This window comes from Toxorhynchites rutilus, chromosome 2 (genome assembly GCF_029784135.1).
Source record: "Toxorhynchites rutilus septentrionalis strain SRP chromosome 2, ASM2978413v1, whole genome shotgun sequence".
In the NCBI taxonomy this organism is placed as follows: Eukaryota; Metazoa; Arthropoda; class Insecta; order Diptera; family Culicidae; genus Toxorhynchites; species Toxorhynchites rutilus.
Genome location: NC_073745.1, coordinates 95,894,420 through 95,913,710, shown reverse-complemented (window position 1 = coordinate 95,913,710; position 19,291 = coordinate 95,894,420). Strand labels below are relative to the sequence as shown.

Sequence of the window (19,291 nt, the reverse complement as noted above, 5' to 3'; positions counted from 1 at the left end):
AAAGACAATCTTACAACTGCTTAAAGACTCACATTTTGGCCGTTGACCAGGGAGATAATTGCAGTATAATGATTATTTTTGACTATCAGACAAATATTAACTCATTTGGAGGATACAGATGTCACAGAAATCAAACCTGACAAAACCGGATAACTTCCATGCCGTGGTCCAATTTTTCTGGTACTCATAAACTTTCATTGATGATAATTGGAAGATCGAAAAACCTTCGATGTTTCAAAGATGCCTCTATCCAGTGCACAATTGTCCAGGAAGTGCGTTTCAGTGGAAATTAGCATCTAGATCTCGACAGTTATTCTTTAGACAAAAAATGTCTTCGAAATCCATAAAAAATCCAACTTTTTATCTTTATACATAGAAATTTATAAATAGAAAATGCTGCATTTCAAGTCAATGCAACGAGGCATAGAGCTGGCCTCACGCAATGCTACCTGGGTTTCGTCAACTTCGTGGTATTTCCCAAATATGTTTGGCTGAGAAGTATTTACACGCTGGTCCTGGGAGAGAATAATGGTGAAAATTTTGTAGTCCGTCATAGCTGTTTGAAATAATCAATATGTATTTCTTTCTAGTTTGTAGCCGCGATCAGACCCAATCGATGTAGGGTCGGATGTCGGGCACTGCAGTGGCCATGCCATAAGATCCCAAAGCAGAATGGGAAGCATTAGAAATTACCGAATACCAGAATGCGTTGGCTGATGTCGAAGCAGAACTGTTGGCTTTCAGCTCATAAATGTTGTTAATATCGTATTTTAGATAATTTAGATAGCCCAATAAACGAATAAGGATGCATACAATAGCTCAATAATTACGGAATAAATTCATATAAACAACAATTTTAGGGTTTATGTTAAACCGATTGCTTATACTGAGTCATACTGACCAGTTTGGCATTTGTTCACTATTATTATCACGTAATATGTACGAATAATTCTTATTGCAAAAATTGACTAATTATTGGTAGTATTTACAAAAAAAATCGTCATATATACCATTTTTTGGGAGAGTGTACATATCATTTCAACGATTTTGTATAAATTAATTTTATTGTGTACAATACAAAAACAAACAATTCCTTTGCGTGTTTCATCCACATCAAGGCGTTTATAGCAATGTATAACAGGTGAAGCAACATCATCACTTCAATAAGATGGGTATTACGGTTTGTGGAGCGGGGTCGGTGAGCGGCTCAGAGCCGTCCAGCTCATACAAGTGAGCTGCTCATTCGGAACAGCTCTTCAGCTCAATTGAATTTTGCGGCTGTCCACACAACTGCATAACTACCATGGGACATTTTATAGTGTTCATTTTCTTAATAGACGGAAAAAAGAAATAAATGAATTTAATCTGTAATTGTACACAAACTAAATTTAATATGGATTATAATAATATAATATACAACAAATATTGAATACTGAAATCCAACATAGAAGATGCTTAGGATATGCTGAACTTAAACAACAGAAGAAGCAGTAGCCAAATAAAATGCCTTCAGAAATATTGGCTGAGACAACGTTTTTTGATAAAACTACCGAGATATTTTTTTTTGCATCCAAGGATATAAGAATAAATCCATAATAGGCGCAACGAGAAACAATTCTTCGCCATGACAAAGGTAACAAAAGGACCATTATCAATCATTAGCATTTATGGCGGGTAGTTTTTTGAATTGTTTTGATTCAGCACGCGGAAATAAATTTATGTGTTTTAACAGTCATGTTTAAATAACAATATAATATAGTAATTCCATTTACAAGCATATAATATTTTTTATTATTTTGTTTGGCGATGTAAGAAAAATTTAATGGAACGATTGAATATCTTCAAAACAAAAACCTTTTTCCTCTCTGGCATCTCTGCTAAAGCTAAAGAACGAAGAGGGACACACGAAAACAAACTGACGTCATATCATAAAGCGCGGGAGACGATAAATTCTTCCGCGTCTCAAAATTCACACTCTCTGCAGCTTTTGCGCTCCACAGCTATGCAGCTCATCAGCTCATCAGCTCAGCAGTTTATCAGCTCAACAGCTCAACAGCTCATCAGCTCAACAGCTCAGCAGCTCATCAGCTCATCAGCTCAGCAGCTCAGCAGCTCATCAGCTCAACAGCTCAACAGCTCATCAGCTCTCCAGCTCCGTAATGAGCTGATGAGCTGTGTTGTTTTGATTGCGAGCCGATCCGAATCCGCTCACTATGATGAAGCGATTCGAATGAACAGCTCATGAGCGGATGGCACCTCTAATCAAGATCAAAACATATCTGAACGCACCCCAGCAATTAATAATTAAGTACAGCGTACCGGTAACTTTTTCTATAAATAGTACACATTCGTGCAATATTTTTATATTATTCACTTGTGGTGAAAAAATATGAACACATCATTCTCAAATGTTTGACGTTAAACTTGTGTCTGGCCAAAAAAATGAGAAAGCTGTCGTTTGACACAACCGATACAAATTAGCTTACGGAGATAAAACACGTCAGTTTTGTGATATACTTAATTCTTTGAGGTCTAGTTCCGAACAACATAATTTTCTGGTGAAGCAAGATGCAGATACCCTATATGAAAGTAGCGATTTATTCGCTAACATTTCTCACCTACGCGTACACCGGATATGGATCCAACATGCTAGCTAGTCTACGCGATGCAATCATTGCTGCTGAAGCTGTGTTTGGTGATGTCCTCAAGAACGTAGTGTATGTGGCTAAGAAATTCAAGGTCGTTCATGAGGTGTTTGATGCTGCTGTAGACGAGAATTGTATTTACAAATGTCCTGGAGGTAATTTTATTTTTAGTTGCCATTTCCCTCACTGTAATAAATATGTTTTTTCCTAGACGTAACGCCTGCAAAGAACAAATTCTACATTTCACAATCCGATGGATGTGGTTCGCTGGGGTTGAAGATCGACACCGAATATTTGCCGGCCGCCGAAATGGAACAGTGCTGCAATGCCCATGATGTTTGTTATGATACATGTAACAGCGATAAAGAACTGTGTGATCTGGATTTCAAACGATGTCTGTACAAGTATTGCGATGAGTACGAGAAAAATGTCGTGGGGGAACTGGTAGTGAAGGGTAAGTGAATCTCTGTACCCATATTGGGGAAAAACATTATTAACTGACAACCGGATGTTTATTTTCAGGTTGCAAAGCAGCAGCGAAAATGCTTTTTACGGGAACACTTACACTGGGATGTAAATCATATTTAGATTCACAGGCTCGGTCCTGTTTTTGTCCGCCCGAGAAGACGGATAAAGCCTACGAAAAATCAGACAAGGGCAACGAGAAATACGACAAAGCATACGAGAAGTCCGATAAGTATTATGACAAAGGTTATAAGGAAAAGGACAAAGGTAAGGATAAGAATAGCGGAAAATATGGATGGAAACACGATCTGTAGATAGCTGAGAGAGGTTGCACACTAGAATAGGAATATAGTTGAACTATAAAACTTTACTTTAATTAGATGATTAGTAGCATTTTAAGAACCTTTTTAACAGAATTGTTTGATATTGGTGGATCCTAATGGGTAGTCGCCTAAGATTTTCTTATTAGGAAACAGATCATTGACGATGTAGTCAGCATCTCGAACGAAAATGAATGAAAATGAAATTGTTTGAAAAATACAGCAGCTTGTTTTATTTTTAACTATAATCTAGCTACAGAGCAATTCCACGCTAAAAACAGCATATTTGTACCCGGCCATCTCCGCTTTTTTTTAAACTTGATACTCATAATGGAAGCTATCTAAAATCAAAATTTTCAGTATCATATGACCAATTTTAACCCTGTGCGGTCGTATTAAATTTGGACTTGAAAAAGCAGTGATGTATAGCTTTGTGAGATTATATGCAGTATATGTATAACTTGTGAGATTATGAAAGATGAAGAAGATATACTTCCGATAAGTACAGTAATCATTCGGTAACTGAACCAGAAAGGAAGTTCCGTTATCGATTCTCTTTCTAACTGGACCAGCAATCAAATCGAGGGGAACTTCAATGAATTGTTTGATTGGCGTTGATCTTGAAACTGGAAAAACAAAAGGTTTCCACTAGAAGTTTTGCATTAAGTGCGACAACAGGTATGATATATAGGGCCCTATTCCAGAAAACGAGACGAGCAATTCGTCTCGTCTCGTCTCGGCTTCAGTCACTGTCGAGACGAGCGAAATATCCCATTCCAGTACACGAGTTTCATTGAAATGTTCTATTTGGTAGACTGGAGAGACTTCAGTCAGTTTTTCTCGGTATGATCAGTGATTTCAGATGAGAAGACATGTTTTTGTTTTGAGAAAAACAACAAACAATTTTAAAATTGATCAATCAATACTCTTTTCTCAGTGCCAAAATATTAAAAAATATATAACAAAAAGGAATAAGTTTCATATATCTTTTGGTTTCATTGATATTTTTCCTCGAGCATATGGTTTCATCACTCAGACGTTTTGTTATTATGGATTTATTGGGGGAATGTTTGTTCACCTAATCAACGATTTATCAAGGAAAGTTTTAAATCTATGTTAAGTTTTAAATCTGCGATTACATATATATATATATATATATATATATATATATATATATATATATATATATATATATATATATATATATATATATATATATATATATATATATATATATATATTGATCTTTCAATCAAGTGCAATTAACAGGTGGTTATCAAGTTAGCATTAACCACTGGTGGATTTCTAGAAGAATCGAGGAGAATCTGGAAAGATGTCGTTGCTGCAAAATAATCAGCCAGTTCCCCTTGGAATTGAAAATTACATGCAAGCGAAAGAGTTTATTTTAATGTTTTCTATACATATAATACTGCGACCAAATATATTTAGTTCTGTGATTTTTCAATCAAGTGCAATTAGCAGGAAAGCTTCTGAAGATTATTCTTCCCCATCAGTAGGATATTTTCGTGTCCAATATTGGATGCATAAAACCTTGTACCTCCAACGTAACGCTTTCGTTTTCGAAGTCCCCCAAATATTCATTTATTCATTCATTTAGAATGAATGCAGATTCAACTTCAAACAAATGATCACTAAGTCAACGATAGTCCTACGTCACCATTGCGGTTATACCATAGATATAACCCACTTCCTGTTTTTGGTTTCCTTTTTCGAAAGTGATCAAGATCGAATCAATGTTAACAATTTTGATGTACTGTTCAGAAGTGAAGGGTATCCCGGTGAGTGAGAGGGATCTTCATAGATCTTCATCGATCGAAACAAGTCATTAACACGTTCGTCGCCCAACGCGTTTTTGAGTTTCTTGCGGATAAATTATTAAATGAAGATCAAACCTAGTTTGTAGACACCTTTCACCTTATCTAGCAATATTTTTTATAATTTGAAGACGATTTGACAACAATAACACATGCCAAAGTCATATTATATGGGTTTCGCAAAATAAACTGATAAATTCCGGGAAGGCCTATGGAACTCGCTGTAGCGAGTAATCAACACCACGGATTATCCACTCGCGAATAATCGGGGTTGCCAGAGCTCCGATTCTATCGGCGAAGAAACATAAGAACATGCGTTGTCATGAAAAATTATGGCCTCGTATCTAGTGACACATTTTGGTTATTGTTGGTCAATGATCGCTTCAAATCAATGGTCTATAGAATTTCGAAAATACAAAAAAACGAGTTCTTTTTGTGGCATTAGATTCCCATTCTGGTCAGGGATCATTAGTTTGGGCCGACTTGCTCTGGTACATGTATATTACCGGACTTATCACTGCGATTACTCAAAATACCATATTTGTAGGAAAATGAAGAATGAAAGCGAATAACATCCAGGAAATTCTATCATTGATACACGCAAACGATATTTTCGATGATTCGAAAGCAATGCCAGGATCACCTGAACATATGCTTCCCCCTCCAATGCAAATATAATAATCCATCATACGGTTGGTAGTTACACATAGGTGTGGAATACTACATGTTATATGGCAATTCTTAAAAAAGATTAAATCAAACAAATACAATATTTTCACATATAGTAAAATTATTTATTACATCTTTGTCCTACAAAAATATGACCACATTTTTAATACAACATTGTGAAATCGAGGCTTTCTAAGAGAGCATCTTCTCCAACCGACCATCCGAATACATTTTTTTCACGTCTGTACCACCTCCAACGAAGTTTCCATCGATGAACACTCGGGGAACCTGTAATGACACATTATTTGGGAAACATTCTATGACACATTTTCTCAGCAAATGTTCTTATTAATGCTAGCTTTCTATATATGTATAGATACGAAATTTCAAAGCTATGTATACATGGATTTAATCTAAGTCTCAAATATATAGTAGGATGTATCCTTGAACATTGATACATTTGTTGAAACAATTAAATCTTCATGGACCATATCTCTGTAGCCTCATTTCTAACTTCCAATCGAATATGAATAACGATGATCGAAGTATCTATATCTAAGAAAGAGTTAATCCGATAGTCTTTAAGCCTTTCTGCGACAACTTAACCACATGTGTTCTATTATCAGTCTTACCGCAGAGTGGCGCTATCTGAATGTCCCACCGGCTTTGATTCGCGGTAACCGCAAACCCGTTTATAAATAATCTTCAAAGAAAGCGCAATCGTGGCAATGATTTTTTTGGATATTCACGAGTGTGTGAACAGCATTTCAATTCTTCATTACAAAATTTGAGAGTTGGCGGTATCCTGTTTGGCTGATAAGGGGATAATCAATTTTTCGTAATCCAGGATGTTGAAGAATATGTCTTGTATATGAAATTTGATACACTTAAACTTGGAGATGAATGTTTTACTAGAGCTTTATAATCAAGCCATAGGTTTTGTTTCTTGTAGGATTAAACTGTCGATATGTTTCACACATGCATAACATAAATGTCTACCAGGTAAACATCACTGTATTCATCCCTGGGTGATTTTTCTTTGAAATCTCCGTAAAAAGGATTGGTGTTAATGGTCATTGGTTCGCCTGAGTTTTATGTGATCTACCCGCGACAGTGATTCGTATAAGAAATAGAAATGACAAAACTTACCGTTCGCGCCCCAGTAAGTTCGCCAAGAATCGATTGTATTTCATCTCCATCATTACGCTGATCCAGTTCGTAACAAGCAAATGCTTGATTTAGTTTCTTGAACGGCTGCAAATATGAAATTAAAACTATTACTACTAACATTAGTGTTTTATTTGATGACTATGTTCAAATAAGCCACATCATTAATTGCTATGAAATAACTATACCCAAGTTGGGTTTGTTGAGTCACCCGATTTTTCCTTACCTCTTTGGCCATTGTGCAGTACGGACAGTAAGTCTTCGAAAAGATGACCACCTTATCCTTAGCAATGGCGCTCTGAACAAACTCCGCTAATGGTCCATTCATGTTGGCTGCTGGTGTTTTACTGAAGAATGAACCCATTTCACCCTCTCGAAGGCGCCTTTCGAAAATATGTGTGCGTGTGTGTGGTCGGTCACCACTCCTTTACGGGGTCAAGCAATTTTCAATGAACAAGCTGTTGTCCTCCAGGGCGAATGTTCATTACGTTATCAGGGAGCGTTCGGATATAAAATGTGTCATAACAAAACTGAGTACACACGGCTATTTAAAATCAGCAGTTTGCGCCAGTATTTACACTGTCAATAATACAGAGGTGGCTCAAAATTATTCAAAATGCAGACCATCGGCCTGCAAACTAATAAAAGGCGGATTAAGCAGTGATTTGCATCGAATTGGACATCTAGCTAATATCATGGACAGACATACAGCTGTACTAGCGTTGTACGTGTACAGCGTTGTGCAGGTACCATCGTACCATGACAGACATACTTTGGTTGTACATTGTACCGTATGTCACACTGACAATCAGAAATTTGACTAATTTTCACCACATATTTCAATGAAAAAGGTTTTTATATTGGCGATCTAACGTACAAATCTACACCTAGGCGGCACTGCGGTGAAAGTGATGATGGTTTTAAATTTTGCCATGTGAGCTTATGGAAGGTTTGTAGTTCTTTCCATAAATTACAATGTTATAATCATGAAAGATTATTTGATTGCGATAAGTTTTAAGTTTTAATTCTGCGCAATTTTATATATAACATATTATTCATTTACTTCTTTCAGTAGTGAATACTATAAAAATGTTGACAATGGCTGAATTAAAGAAGGAAATTCGAGAGCACAATCAAACACAAGTAGAAAAATGCACGATTCCTGCATGTGAGAACTACCATGGAAAGCCCGGAAGTAAAATATACGTGATTTGTTTTTTGAGTTTTAGGTTACATTAGCATCATTTTCTTAGTTCAAAAACAAAATCCAGATGTCTCTCCGATCGTTTACGTTTTGCGTTAGATCGCCAATAGCGTCTAAAATCTCTAACACGGCAAAGGCAAACAAGTTTCGAAACTGATTTATTAACTCAAGAGAAAATCATTGAAAAGAATATTTACCAAGTGTTTTGATACGGTTTGTTCATGCTACCCACCACCAGCAGCGTAGTAAGGGTAGACAACGCTTTTGGCAAACTATGAAAATGGAGCCCCAAAAATACAACTTTTTTTTCAAATTTATCACTATAATTACACTTAGGTGCCTACTCTATCAATTTTCTTTTAAAAATCCTATTCAATTTGAACAAGGATCGTGATATTGCTTAAATAACTGTAAAACATCGCATAGCGTAACGAAATGAGTAACGAAAAAAATCAAAAGGGTATTGGTGTAATATGATGTTGGGTGTTCCAATTTTTCGGAAATCAAAGAGAGGTTATTGGTTTCATGTACGGAAAGAAGCAACTTTTCATGATGAATGTATTTTTACTCAATTGAAAGATGAAAAAAAAAACGTTGACGGCATTGAGCTTAGTTTACTAATTTAGGGGAGCGAACTATTCCTCTGTCATCGCGAATTGGATAGCCCTATAATGCGACACGAATAATCGGACATTTGATCCTCTAATTGGATTTTTTTTAATGAACTACTAATACGAAAATCACTAACCATTCTTTAAGGCACATCTAGACTCATTGAAGATTTACAGTCTTTGTAAAGAGTATTTTAGATTAGAGGTAGTTTTCAAACCAATTCATTACAGATTCTTACTAATATATATCTGTTCGTTCCGACACTCAAGGAATAAGTGATAGTCGCCCTCAGACGTTGCATTTAAGGTGAAATTGGACTTTGTAAACGTTAGATAATAAGTAATTGAGTCTGATTAATAAACAGTTTTGGAAAAAATTGGGCTTTGCATCTCCCTCAAGAAGGTATGACTTCCTTCATGAAGTTCCTTACCTTTTTTGGTTCAGCAATATGCATAGGAATGTCCTTTCCAAGAATCCGCAGTATTGGATTAACACAATGCATTGACACAGTAAATGTTTCGATATTTCAGCTTCAAAATTACAGAAATGACATGAAAATGCATTTTTTTATACCTGCTCGGCCAGTGTCCGGTCAGCAGTAACCCAAAATCTATCTTATTCAAGCTGAGTATGCTGCGTGTTATTCTATCTATTATTCGATTGGCTTGGTGTTGAGAGAGCTCTCTAGTTGGCTCCAATCATCTATATTTGCCAGGTTTTGAGCTCTGATAGATAATCTACAATGGCTCAGGTTCGACGAAATCAGTTGAAGATCCAATTCTTGCTCAAAGATCGGCTAAATCATTACTTTCTACACTGCACTGACTGAGGCACCTATAATGGGCGCCTCGTTAGTTATAGCTAGTATTTTAAGTATAGAATACACTCCCAAACTAACTTTGACTGACATGTATATGCTTCCAATGCATTAAGAGCTGCTTGGCTATCTGAGAAGATACAGATATTTGCATACTTGTATTTTCTAGCTAAACAAATATTTGTACGTGTTAGAATAGCATCTGGTAGGTAAACGACTGGACTAAGTGTACCATCGGTACTTCGTGTGCCTGTAGACATAAATTAGACCCCATTCGTGGAGGTGTTACTAAACGAATTTTAGGAACGCCTTCTTCCTATTCGCTGCGATTGAATTTATTCACTTTGAAAGGAATACAGAAATTAGTCTTTGTTTCCATCCAGTCCTCATTCATGCTCACTATAGTGTTAGGTTGAAAATCTTTCAGGATTTGCAAATGCCCTGTGAGATTTCCTTTAGAAAATATTTTGCGCGTTTAAGCGTTTTTGCTTCAATTTGTACATATTGGTGCATGGGTAGATGGTGTAAAGGAGTATCTAGGGCTTTGGAGGGTGCACTGGGAATTGCTTCAGTTATTGATAAGCATGCCAGACGTTGTAGTTTATCGAGCTATTCTGAGCTGATATTTGTGTAGTTTTAGGTCACCACACTTACGAAGCATATTTTAGTCTGGGTGCACTATTGCCGAGTAAATCCAGGGAATCATTCTCGGTTTTAATCCCCATTTTTCCCCGAATATACTGCAGTATATTCGGCGGTGTTAAACGATGATAGCTGAACTGAAACATGAAATCCAGGTTTGGGTTAATTCAGCAACCTAAGCCTTGACTACCCCTTAGTGCTCGTGGGGGTACAAGAAACAGTCAAATGCGACACACATGTTTCATTTAACGTAATGCTTAACGTAAAGGCCAGGAAATTATACAAAATATTGAATTAAGCTACCGGGAAAAATAGAAATGGTGTTTATGCTAGGTTCAAAAACACTGGACGAGGTACTGAAACAACAATTAAATAACGTTGAAAGATGTAATATTTTTTAGTCTTGGTGGCATGTTGTGTCAACTACAATAATCAGATCTTGGGAAATTGATGTAGTTGAAAACAATTATATACGTAGTTGTTCAAAACGAAATTTCTGTTAACATGGTTTATGATTCTTGAACCTGAGACTAAAATTATAATACCAAACCTGGAAGGAAGAAGAATGTGTAACACAAAACTTTACGATAGCCAAATTATAAATATGTGAATACACAAGAATCGAAGATAGCGATAAATTGATACGGGTAGAAATAAGAAACAACAGACTTAAATATGTCAACTTAATCATATTAACAAATCAAAATTTTGAAAAGATAAAATTGAATGAGCAGTCTAAAACAATTTTGATTTAGCTTGTATATTGTTTTTGAGAAAAAATACGAGGCGTCTGTCAATTCCAGTATCTGGGTTCCTATCTTTAAAACAATCTCATGGCAATCTGTTTCGAATAGAGATGTTCACAAAAAAAAGTGACAAATGTTCTCATCTTCGTTAAACATCTTGCCGAGACAGGCCATTTGTTCTGCACCGTGGCAAAGAAATACTCTGTTCTTTTTGCGGCGTCCATTTGGTCGGCGAGACAGATTTCATCATTGGCTAGTGTGTGCAAGTTATTTTACGGGAAGTATTCGAAATATAGTGTCCAAAGTGATAAAACATTGTAGCAGGCGGTAAGTAGTTTATTCTGGGTCAAAGTTGAACCGATTACCGGTGTATTAATGACGAAAAAAACCACATGACCTAGGGAGACATGTTTCGCTGGTAGTGAAAATACGCGTCATAATCGGTTTCAGCCATCTTCCTTTTCCATCGGTGTAAGGGAAAAGCGTGATGAAAAATCGTGTGCCTATAGGTGTAGTCATATATAAGTTATTTTAAGGACACCCAGTTTGCATTTAGGAGAGGGGTTTTTATTGTATGTTTGTGTTTCCGTAGATTGTCCGTAACGTGGACGGAATCATAATCGTTTAACGCCGGAAGAAAATCGGAAAACTACGCGTAGGAAATCAAAATGCCGACCTCTGGAACATTCAAGCTATTTATTGGCAATGTCGATGAGAAGACACAACCGTCGGACTTACGGCCACTGTTCGAAAAGTACGGGACTGTAGTAGAATGCGATGTGGTGAAAAATTACGGCTTTGTGCACATGGAAAACGAGGATCAGGGCCGAGATGCGATTCAGAATCTGGACGGGTACGTGGTCAATGGTAAAGCTATCAAAGTGGAAGCTGCCAGGAACCGTCGCGCGCCGAACACAAACACGACCAAGATATTCGTAGGCAATCTGACTGACGTAACCCGCGCTCCGCAAGTTCGCGAATTATTTCAAAAATACGGTACCGTTGTCGAGTGTGATATCGTCCGGAACTACGGCTTTGTCCATCTGGATCCGACCGGCGATGTTAATGAAGCGATTCGTGAACTCAACGGCATGATGGTGGACGGTCAGCCGATGAAAGTGCAAGTTTCCACCAGCCGGGTTCGTCCGAAGCCCGGTATGGGTGATCCGGAACAGTGCTACCGCTGCGGTCGTTCTGGCCACTGGTCGAAGGAATGTCCGCGTTTGCTCTGGTCCGAAAGTAGATTCCGCGATCGTCCGATGTACGCCAGGGATCCGTATCCACCGCCGCCGCCGCCACCGTTCCTTCGCGAGCGCATTATGGATGGATTTAGGGTAACACGTTTTGTTTTTCAAACATCCTTCTACTTTTTTTTACTATGATCTATTACGTTATGCGAAAATTGCTCTGGTTTGGTAGTGATCGAGAATGGATGCTTTGTATATACTGAGAAGTTCTAAAGTCAAATGTTCACAATAATGAACCGAAAATTATCCATTCTCGAAACACTTTTACTCTAAACACTCGGTTCTGCATCTATCGCTTTGGTCTTTTGTAACACAAAAAGGGGTCGGTCGGGCAAAAGCGTAAGTAAATTCCAATCGCATCTAAATATTTCGGCAGAGCAACGCTTCAAAAGTTCTCGTTCTTCACTGTTCGTGTAGTGTTCGCTCGTCCGTCGGGTAAATATTTCGTTCCTCGGCGCGGATCAGTACACGAATCCTTCAAAATTATTGATTGAATATTTACCTACGTTGAGCTGGAATTTTCTACCGAGACACCGTTATGTTAAAACCTATTAATGAGCTTTTTTCTTTGCGATAACAGGATACCTTTGACTATTATGATCGTTACGATGACCCGAGGGATTTGTTCGAGCGCCGCTACGGAATTCGTGGGCGTGACTTTCCCCCCTTGAGAACACGTGAACCAATGCCACCGATTCCGCCGCTTATGCGACGCAGTGCGGTCGAAAGTAGCCGCAGCACAAACTACGACTCAATCTTTAGCCGTCGGACGCCGCCTCCATCGAGCCGAAATGGAAGTAGCATTAGTCGCTTTGGAGTGTACGAAGACTTTAGTAGAGATTCGTTCGATGATCGACGCCAAGGATTGCGGGGACCATCGCCCACCCACCGGTACGCTCCGTACTGAGATGAGATTCCTCCCAATGGTACCAGTAGCGAGAGAAGATATCACTCCAGCTACTATTATGAGACTTGTTGAGAAAAAGTTCGACGAATGGCACATATAATGTAACCCGTATCTCTTGGGAAGAATCAAGGTAGTTCCGCGTTTCCTGATGTTCTTTTAAAATTGATATCATAATTGTAATTAAGTCCATCTTCCATTTGCTTTTGACCATACATGTAGCGAAGAGGCTACGGCAATATTGTGTCTCAAATAATCCTAATTTTAATATATAGTCCATTTGGGTGTGTTCTATGATACTATCAGAACGCAATATAGTACCGCATACACACATAATTATCAGTTTTAACCGTTCAATCCCAGTAAAAAAATTGTATTTGTATTTTAGAAAAACCAACGCTAGACGTAGTCATAGAAATAGCATTTTTTTTTCTTGATCCATGTGAACGTTAACTAGACGAAACCATAGGACTATATGCAGCTGAGAACAGAACTAATGATATTCAATAAACGATCATCCTCTATATCAATTTCATAAATAGTGTTTGCTGTAACATGATTCTCAACAACAATCCGAACAGAATTTTGCAGTAGAAAGCAGGGTATCTACAGAATAATCTGTATTTATACAGATTTTCGAACCTCGAAATGAATCTGGAGTTACAGATTTCAGGGTTTCATACAGAATTAATAGATCTTTTAATGATGATGATGTTGGATTAAAGAGGCTTTAAGGTGAAGGTGGAAGCTAGCCACAAATGACTGCTACAATGGCGCTCATTTCTTTCATCTCCCTCCCTCACCCCTCGCCAGTAAATCAATAATTTTGCGAAACAGTGTGAAGAAAATGATCGTTTTTGCACACTTCCCATCAAGTAATATCAACCAAACTCTAATCGATTACTCACAAGATATTAAATTTTCATCTGCTTTCGCACCGTATAGTGAAGAACGTCGGAAAACTCGAGCAAGTGCTCTGAAAGTTAAATTTTCGTTTTTCAATCTTCAGCAATGGTTTTGTTTGTATTGGTGGAAGCATCGTTAATTTTTCGACACTGATGCCAAACAACATCATCGAAACAGCTATAAAAACCACTCAATAAAATGTTATTCCGGAGTCATAGCGTCCCATGTCATGAAAATCAATAGAATAAAATTGTGTTGATATCAATACAATTATTATTTTTACGTTTAATGGGTCTATAATGTAAGTTTTAGCAACTTTAACATTGGGTAAGAAAATTGTATTGCAGAGCTCGGAACACTGCCACGGCTGCCTATGCTTTCAAAAACAGTAAACGGAAAAGTATTAAATTCAATCTAAATGCCTCGGCCAACGAAGAGAAGGGTTAAGGCTTTCCAACGTGAATATGTGAAAACAATATTAAGGAATTATCACACAGTCTGATAAGTGAATTGATCTATTTACGTGTGCTTTGCTCTTCTCTCACAAACACTATTACCCCATTTTTACACGAGGGTTTACCTATACTATTACAATGGCTAGCTTCCACCTTCACCTTAAACTTTGCAGTTCATTCGCCTCTAGATTTTTTAAAATAACGTTCCAATATTAATAATGTCTTGATTATCTGAATGAGAGTCATTTCGGCATTAGAGGAAATCAGAATAAAATCGTACCCTAAAGGCGCGTCCACATTATGCCAAATGATGCCGATCGGCCTGTACCAGGTGGCGTATTCGGTTCGTTATGTAATGTGGACGCCCCATCGGGTGCACGAAGCCGAAGTCCCATCCGATGCACGAAGCCGTCACAAACACACGAAGCACAATGTCGTCAACGCTAATTTACTTCATTTTGTTTTGGTTCGACTTTCTCGAACCGGACCCACTTGTTTCGGGTTGGGTTCGGTTTGATTCGAGTCGGGTTTCGGCACGACAGCAAGCCCGGGCGGTACGTCCACATTTAGTCGGTTTTACCGGGCGGCCAAGGCCGATTGGCGTAATGTGGACGCGTCTTAAGGATGTCCTTCATGAACCATTCTATAGTATCTGTTGATCATTGTTTGAGTAACGAGTATTCAATTAAAAAAAAATGAAAATGATTCCAATACCGTTCTGTAAAAAAAGTAAAGAGCGTATTTTTTTTTCTCACCGAGAGAATTGTTCTGTGGGCTCCGATTCTTCGAAAAGCGTGAAAGTTAAGGAAAAAAGTTGATGGGTCTAAGCCTAGGGGCACGGACGGGATCTTGACATAGGACTGTGATTGTGCTGTGACTGCTAAAAATCTGTATTTTTTCTTTTGAACTTGTACCCTTTAAGCGGGTTAGGTGAGATATGAATCCGGAGCCACATTCTGTTCAAAAATGTACACAAAAATACTGTTAAAGCCAATACTACCATTTCCTTCTGTTTATTCAATTATGCAGAAGAAGACAAAGAGTCACCATGTATCATTGTTAAACACAAGTCTAAATAGTTTAGATATACATGAATATAAGCCTAATTCAAATAAATCAATGACTACAGAAATATATTATAGATAAAAACAGCATTTTCTCCTTCGTTGCCACGTTTTTCGGAACATTGTTTGTAAAAACTTTATAGCCTGGTGATGTATATTGAGTATTCTATGGTTATGAGCGCTCTCTTAGGATGTTTGTGTAGCTGCTGTAGTGAATTGTTCTCATTGTGTGCTAAGTTCTGCTTATGTATAGGAAAGGGAAAGGAGAAGTGGCAAGAGCATTCGAGGAAGTGAAGCAGGTTTCTTAGGAAGACATATGGGGAGCATAATATATGGATCGCGACTACTCAAGCTATCACAATCTGATATGCGTGAGTATATCCTTTCGATATTCTAAATCAGCAGCCAGTTAAATTCATGATTTGCATTTTTTACATAGCCAAACAACGTGCTCGATTTTGACATCCTGGACCACAATTACATAAATTGTTAGTAGCAAGACCTACACGATAAAAACGTGATTTGAGCACGAATTGATTGGGCAACATACAATACAATAACTGATAAATTCCTATTATCGGTAAATGGAGAATAATGCATTATACGCATCAATTCACATTGTGAGCTTACGCCCGAATTTAGACAAAAAGATTGCTCGTTGTGTCGGGGAAGAAATCGAGTGGTTAGTGCAATCGAAGGAAAACATACCCATTTTAATCGTCAAATTGTTAACATTATTTACTATATTCACTATTCATGTTTTAAGCAAAAAAAAATGCTGTAAAAAATTCTTGTCTAATGGTACATAACACAACATATGTCGCAATAACTATTTTGAGTAATATGCGTTTGAAAATTCTGAATGAATCGTTACATTGTTCCTAGAGTGAGTGAAACACAAACCAAGTATCAGTTTTACCCTGACTGAAGGTGTCGTTGTTACCCCGAATGAACTTGAAATTTCGAAACGATGGGCCCTATTATGTAAATCGAATCGAGAAGTCGATACAATCATTATCATTATTGACAATCTAAGGGTGGGTTTAGACTAGTGATATATTCATGTTAAGAAATATGATGAGATTTATAGAAATCGCATCAACTGTTTACACTAGCGTGAATTTCTATAATGAATATATTCATATTTTCGGTGAATTTATTCACCTGAAGTAGAACTGCATCCAACTTTTGTGATTTCTCACCAGTGAGAAATTCACAAGCGTTTACATATGCTGAATTTATTCAAGTTATATACTGCCGTTCTACGCATAGTTGTCCCATGTTACTTTTTGACAATTGACAATTCACTTTTCTTCATAAAACGATGTTTTTATGCATAATCTTTCGGAAAAACACAAAAAACCTTATTGTTTGTTCCCAGTATTAAAAAAAACAACATCAAGTTCAATTGTCCCATGTTGATATTCTAGGCATAACTGTCCCACTATGTATTTTTTGTAGATCAATAATAAATGAATCGATTCAAGTACAGGAATGTTATGTGCATTATTCATATAATAATATAACCTGCTAGGAGTGCTTTTGAAAGAAAAGGGTCATTCATAAACCACGTACACTTTCAGGAAAAGAGGAGATTTGGTCAAAGTGTACGATTATTAACAAAATCCAGAAATGTATGCATCAAGAGAGAAGAAGATAAGGACTGAATTGACTGAAAATGAACTTACGTGGTTTAGCCCCCATTGGTATAATCTAATGGAAGTGTAATGTGTAAATTGAATGTGAAGGCAGCATAATAAACATTGAAATATTTTGGTATAGTTTTTTTAATATTTTTATTTTTAGGAGATCTATCATTTCAAGCTCTATCACATGGTAAATAAAACGCTTTGTAAATGAAGAAGTATATAAGCATTAATTTGTTGGCATGTTCTCGAAAAAAAACCTTCTTGGCTTCTGGAACAACTGGAAGTATTGCTGCCAATAACAATTTCTTCCGTTGCTTTTGAATTCCTCTCGGAGCTTTTTGCCACTTCATGCTGCCATCTAAGGAAAAGTGACCAGCTGCAAGCATCTTTTGCTGTTTCTTAGATAGCAAAACACAGTAATTCAGTTGCTTGCTTTCAACAACATCAGAATAGCCGATATCGTACCGACCTTTAGCAATTCTGACCCGTCTAATATTCTCAATCTATGGCCGCGGATTTAATTTATTGAGAGTGTATTGAGTAACGGCAAATTCAGTTTTAAAAACATGTATGCTCTGCATGTCCATCACATTGACGCGCTTCTTGGCCCCTCCAACAGCCTTTTTGAAATCTTTGAAATCCACTACTCGGCAGTTTCAACAGCAGCATGAAAACTGTCAGCCGCCATGAACGTATGACCGGATTCGAAGTATTTCAATACAATCTCCTTAACGTCAACTTTATCGTCGTTCAATAGGAGAACAAGATGTAGGAAAAAGTTCCAGTACTGATACTATGGATACTACATTACTATATACTAAACCACGGTGCCAATTATGTTTACTTTTTTATGCTTTGACACTGTCGTTTTACGCATAGTTCTCAAATGTTAATTTTGACAATTTTCACTTTTGCTCCATAAAAAAATATTTTTATGCATAATCTTTTGGAAAAACACAAAAAACTTATTATTTGTTCCCAGTATTAAAAATAAAAAAACAAAATCAAGTTCAACTGTCCCATGTTGATATTATACGCATAACTGTCCCACCATGCATTTTAAGCCCCTAATCCACATAGATTGCTTCAATTGAGGGAATCTCTTCACATTTCATTAAACAATAGCTTAGTGCTTATAAAAACCCGATGCATTGCTAAACTGAAATGCTTGAAGCTTCTGCTAGACAAATGTGTTAGAAAACTTTGATTGCGTTTTTCTCAGTTGCTGATTTTGGAACATGGGACAACTATGCGTAGAACGGCAGTATAGATCTCCCTAATGTAAACCCGCCATAACGTTCAAATTTAAACCTAGGCAGCGCTGCGGTGAAAGTGATGATGATTTTAAATTTTGTCAATGTGAGCGAGGCGAGCGAAATTTCGTATTTTGTAAATCAAGATAATCTCTTATCGAGCTCGAATGTTCTGCGTACATTTGAGCGTTTCTGAAATGTTTCCAAAAGAAAATATCAGGGACGCAAGCCAAAACAAAATAATTATTTGAAGGTATGCAACAAACAAACAAAATAGGCTTTCACTCGGTCGATGCTATCTACTTTGCTCGGTATCCATAATAGTAAAATAGCTAACGAGCAAAATTCTTATCGACTCGATTTCTATAATAGGGCCCAATATAATCATGTTGAGACTTCCGGTTGGCTGATAATAGTATTATCCCATTAACGACTAAGCTGTGAAAAATATTTTTTAACAAAAGCTATTGGTGCAATGTTTATTATTGGCGTTATAGAAATCCCAATCTTCAAAAATATTTTTTTTTCGTTTCCGGAATATGACAGATAATCGAAAAACCCAAAACAAAAATATTGTCCAAAACCTACATTTTTCTTCCTGTAGGAGGTTCAATCCAATGGTTTTTCTCCTACATCACGATGTGTGTTTTTTTTGTCAAAGTAATTCTGTAGAAAAGTTCACATATTTTTG

At 37.1% G+C, this 19,291-nt stretch overlaps 3 protein-coding genes across 3 annotated transcripts; 2 read left to right on the top strand and 1 right to left on the bottom strand.

The window, feature by feature from the left end:
* Window positions 1–2,269: 2,269 nt before the first annotated feature.
* LOC129768578 (group XIIA secretory phospholipase A2) lies at window positions 2,270–3,626 on the top strand. The gene is made up of 3 exons (XM_055770325.1): window positions 2,270–2,800; window positions 2,857–3,099; window positions 3,168–3,626. Exons 1-3 carry the CDS (start codon window positions 2,569–2,571, stop codon window positions 3,422–3,424), a joined length of 732 nt encoding a protein of 243 aa, XP_055626300.1. The 5' UTR covers window positions 2,270–2,568; the 3' UTR covers window positions 3,425–3,626.
* Window positions 3,627–6,037: 2,411 nt separating this feature from the next.
* LOC129768942 (uncharacterized) lies at window positions 6,038–7,626 on the bottom strand. The gene is made up of 3 exons (XM_055770893.1): window positions 7,328–7,626; window positions 7,084–7,188; window positions 6,038–6,222 (listed from the first exon to the last, which is right to left on the bottom strand). The coding sequence occupies exons 1-3, from the start codon at window positions 7,463–7,465 to the stop codon at window positions 6,127–6,129; spliced, it is 339 nt and encodes a 112-aa protein (XP_055626868.1). The 5' UTR covers window positions 7,466–7,626; the 3' UTR covers window positions 6,038–6,126.
* Window positions 7,627–11,289: 3,663 nt separating this feature from the next.
* On the top strand, window positions 11,290–13,812 carry LOC129765509 (RNA-binding protein lark). The gene is made up of 3 exons (XM_055765899.1): window positions 11,290–11,449; window positions 11,715–12,456; window positions 12,950–13,812. Exons 2-3 carry the CDS (start codon window positions 11,791–11,793, stop codon window positions 13,274–13,276), a joined length of 993 nt encoding a protein of 330 aa, XP_055621874.1. The 5' UTR covers window positions 11,290–11,449; window positions 11,715–11,790; the 3' UTR covers window positions 13,277–13,812.
* The last annotated feature ends 5,479 nt before the right edge of the window (window positions 13,813–19,291 follow it).

What these genes read in the sequence shown, in the direction of transcription:
- LOC129768578 (XM_055770325.1), top strand. Translation starts at nt 2,569, where the DNA reads ATGCAGATACCCTATATGAAAGTAGCGATTTATTCGCTAACATTTCTC. An exon ending in TATTTACAAATGTCCTGGAG is followed by an intron (nt 2,801 to 2,856) that starts GTAATTTTATTT and finishes GTTTTTTCCTAG; the next exon opens with ACGTAACGCCTGCAAAGAAC. An exon ending in GGGGGAACTGGTAGTGAAGG is followed by an intron (nt 3,100 to 3,167) that starts GTAAGTGAATCT and finishes GTTTATTTTCAG; the next exon opens with GTTGCAAAGCAGCAGCGAAA.
- LOC129768942 (XM_055770893.1), bottom strand. Translation starts at nt 7,465, where the DNA reads ATGGGTTCATTCTTCAGTAAAACACCAGCAGCCAACATGAATGGACCA. An exon ending in ACTGCACAATGGCCAAAGAG is followed by an intron (nt 7,189 to 7,327) that starts GTAAGGAAAAAT and finishes TCATATTTGCAG; the next exon opens with CCGTTCAAGAAACTAAATCA. An exon ending in AACTTACTGGGGCGCGAACG is followed by an intron (nt 6,223 to 7,083) that starts GTAAGTTTTGTC and finishes GTGTCATTACAG; the next exon opens with GTTCCCCGAGTGTTCATCGA.
- LOC129765509 (XM_055765899.1), top strand. Translation starts at nt 11,791, where the DNA reads ATGCCGACCTCTGGAACATTCAAGCTATTTATTGGCAATGTCGATGAG. An exon ending in GCATTATGGATGGATTTAGG is followed by an intron (nt 12,457 to 12,949) that starts GTAACACGTTTT and finishes TTGCGATAACAG; the next exon opens with GATACCTTTGACTATTATGA.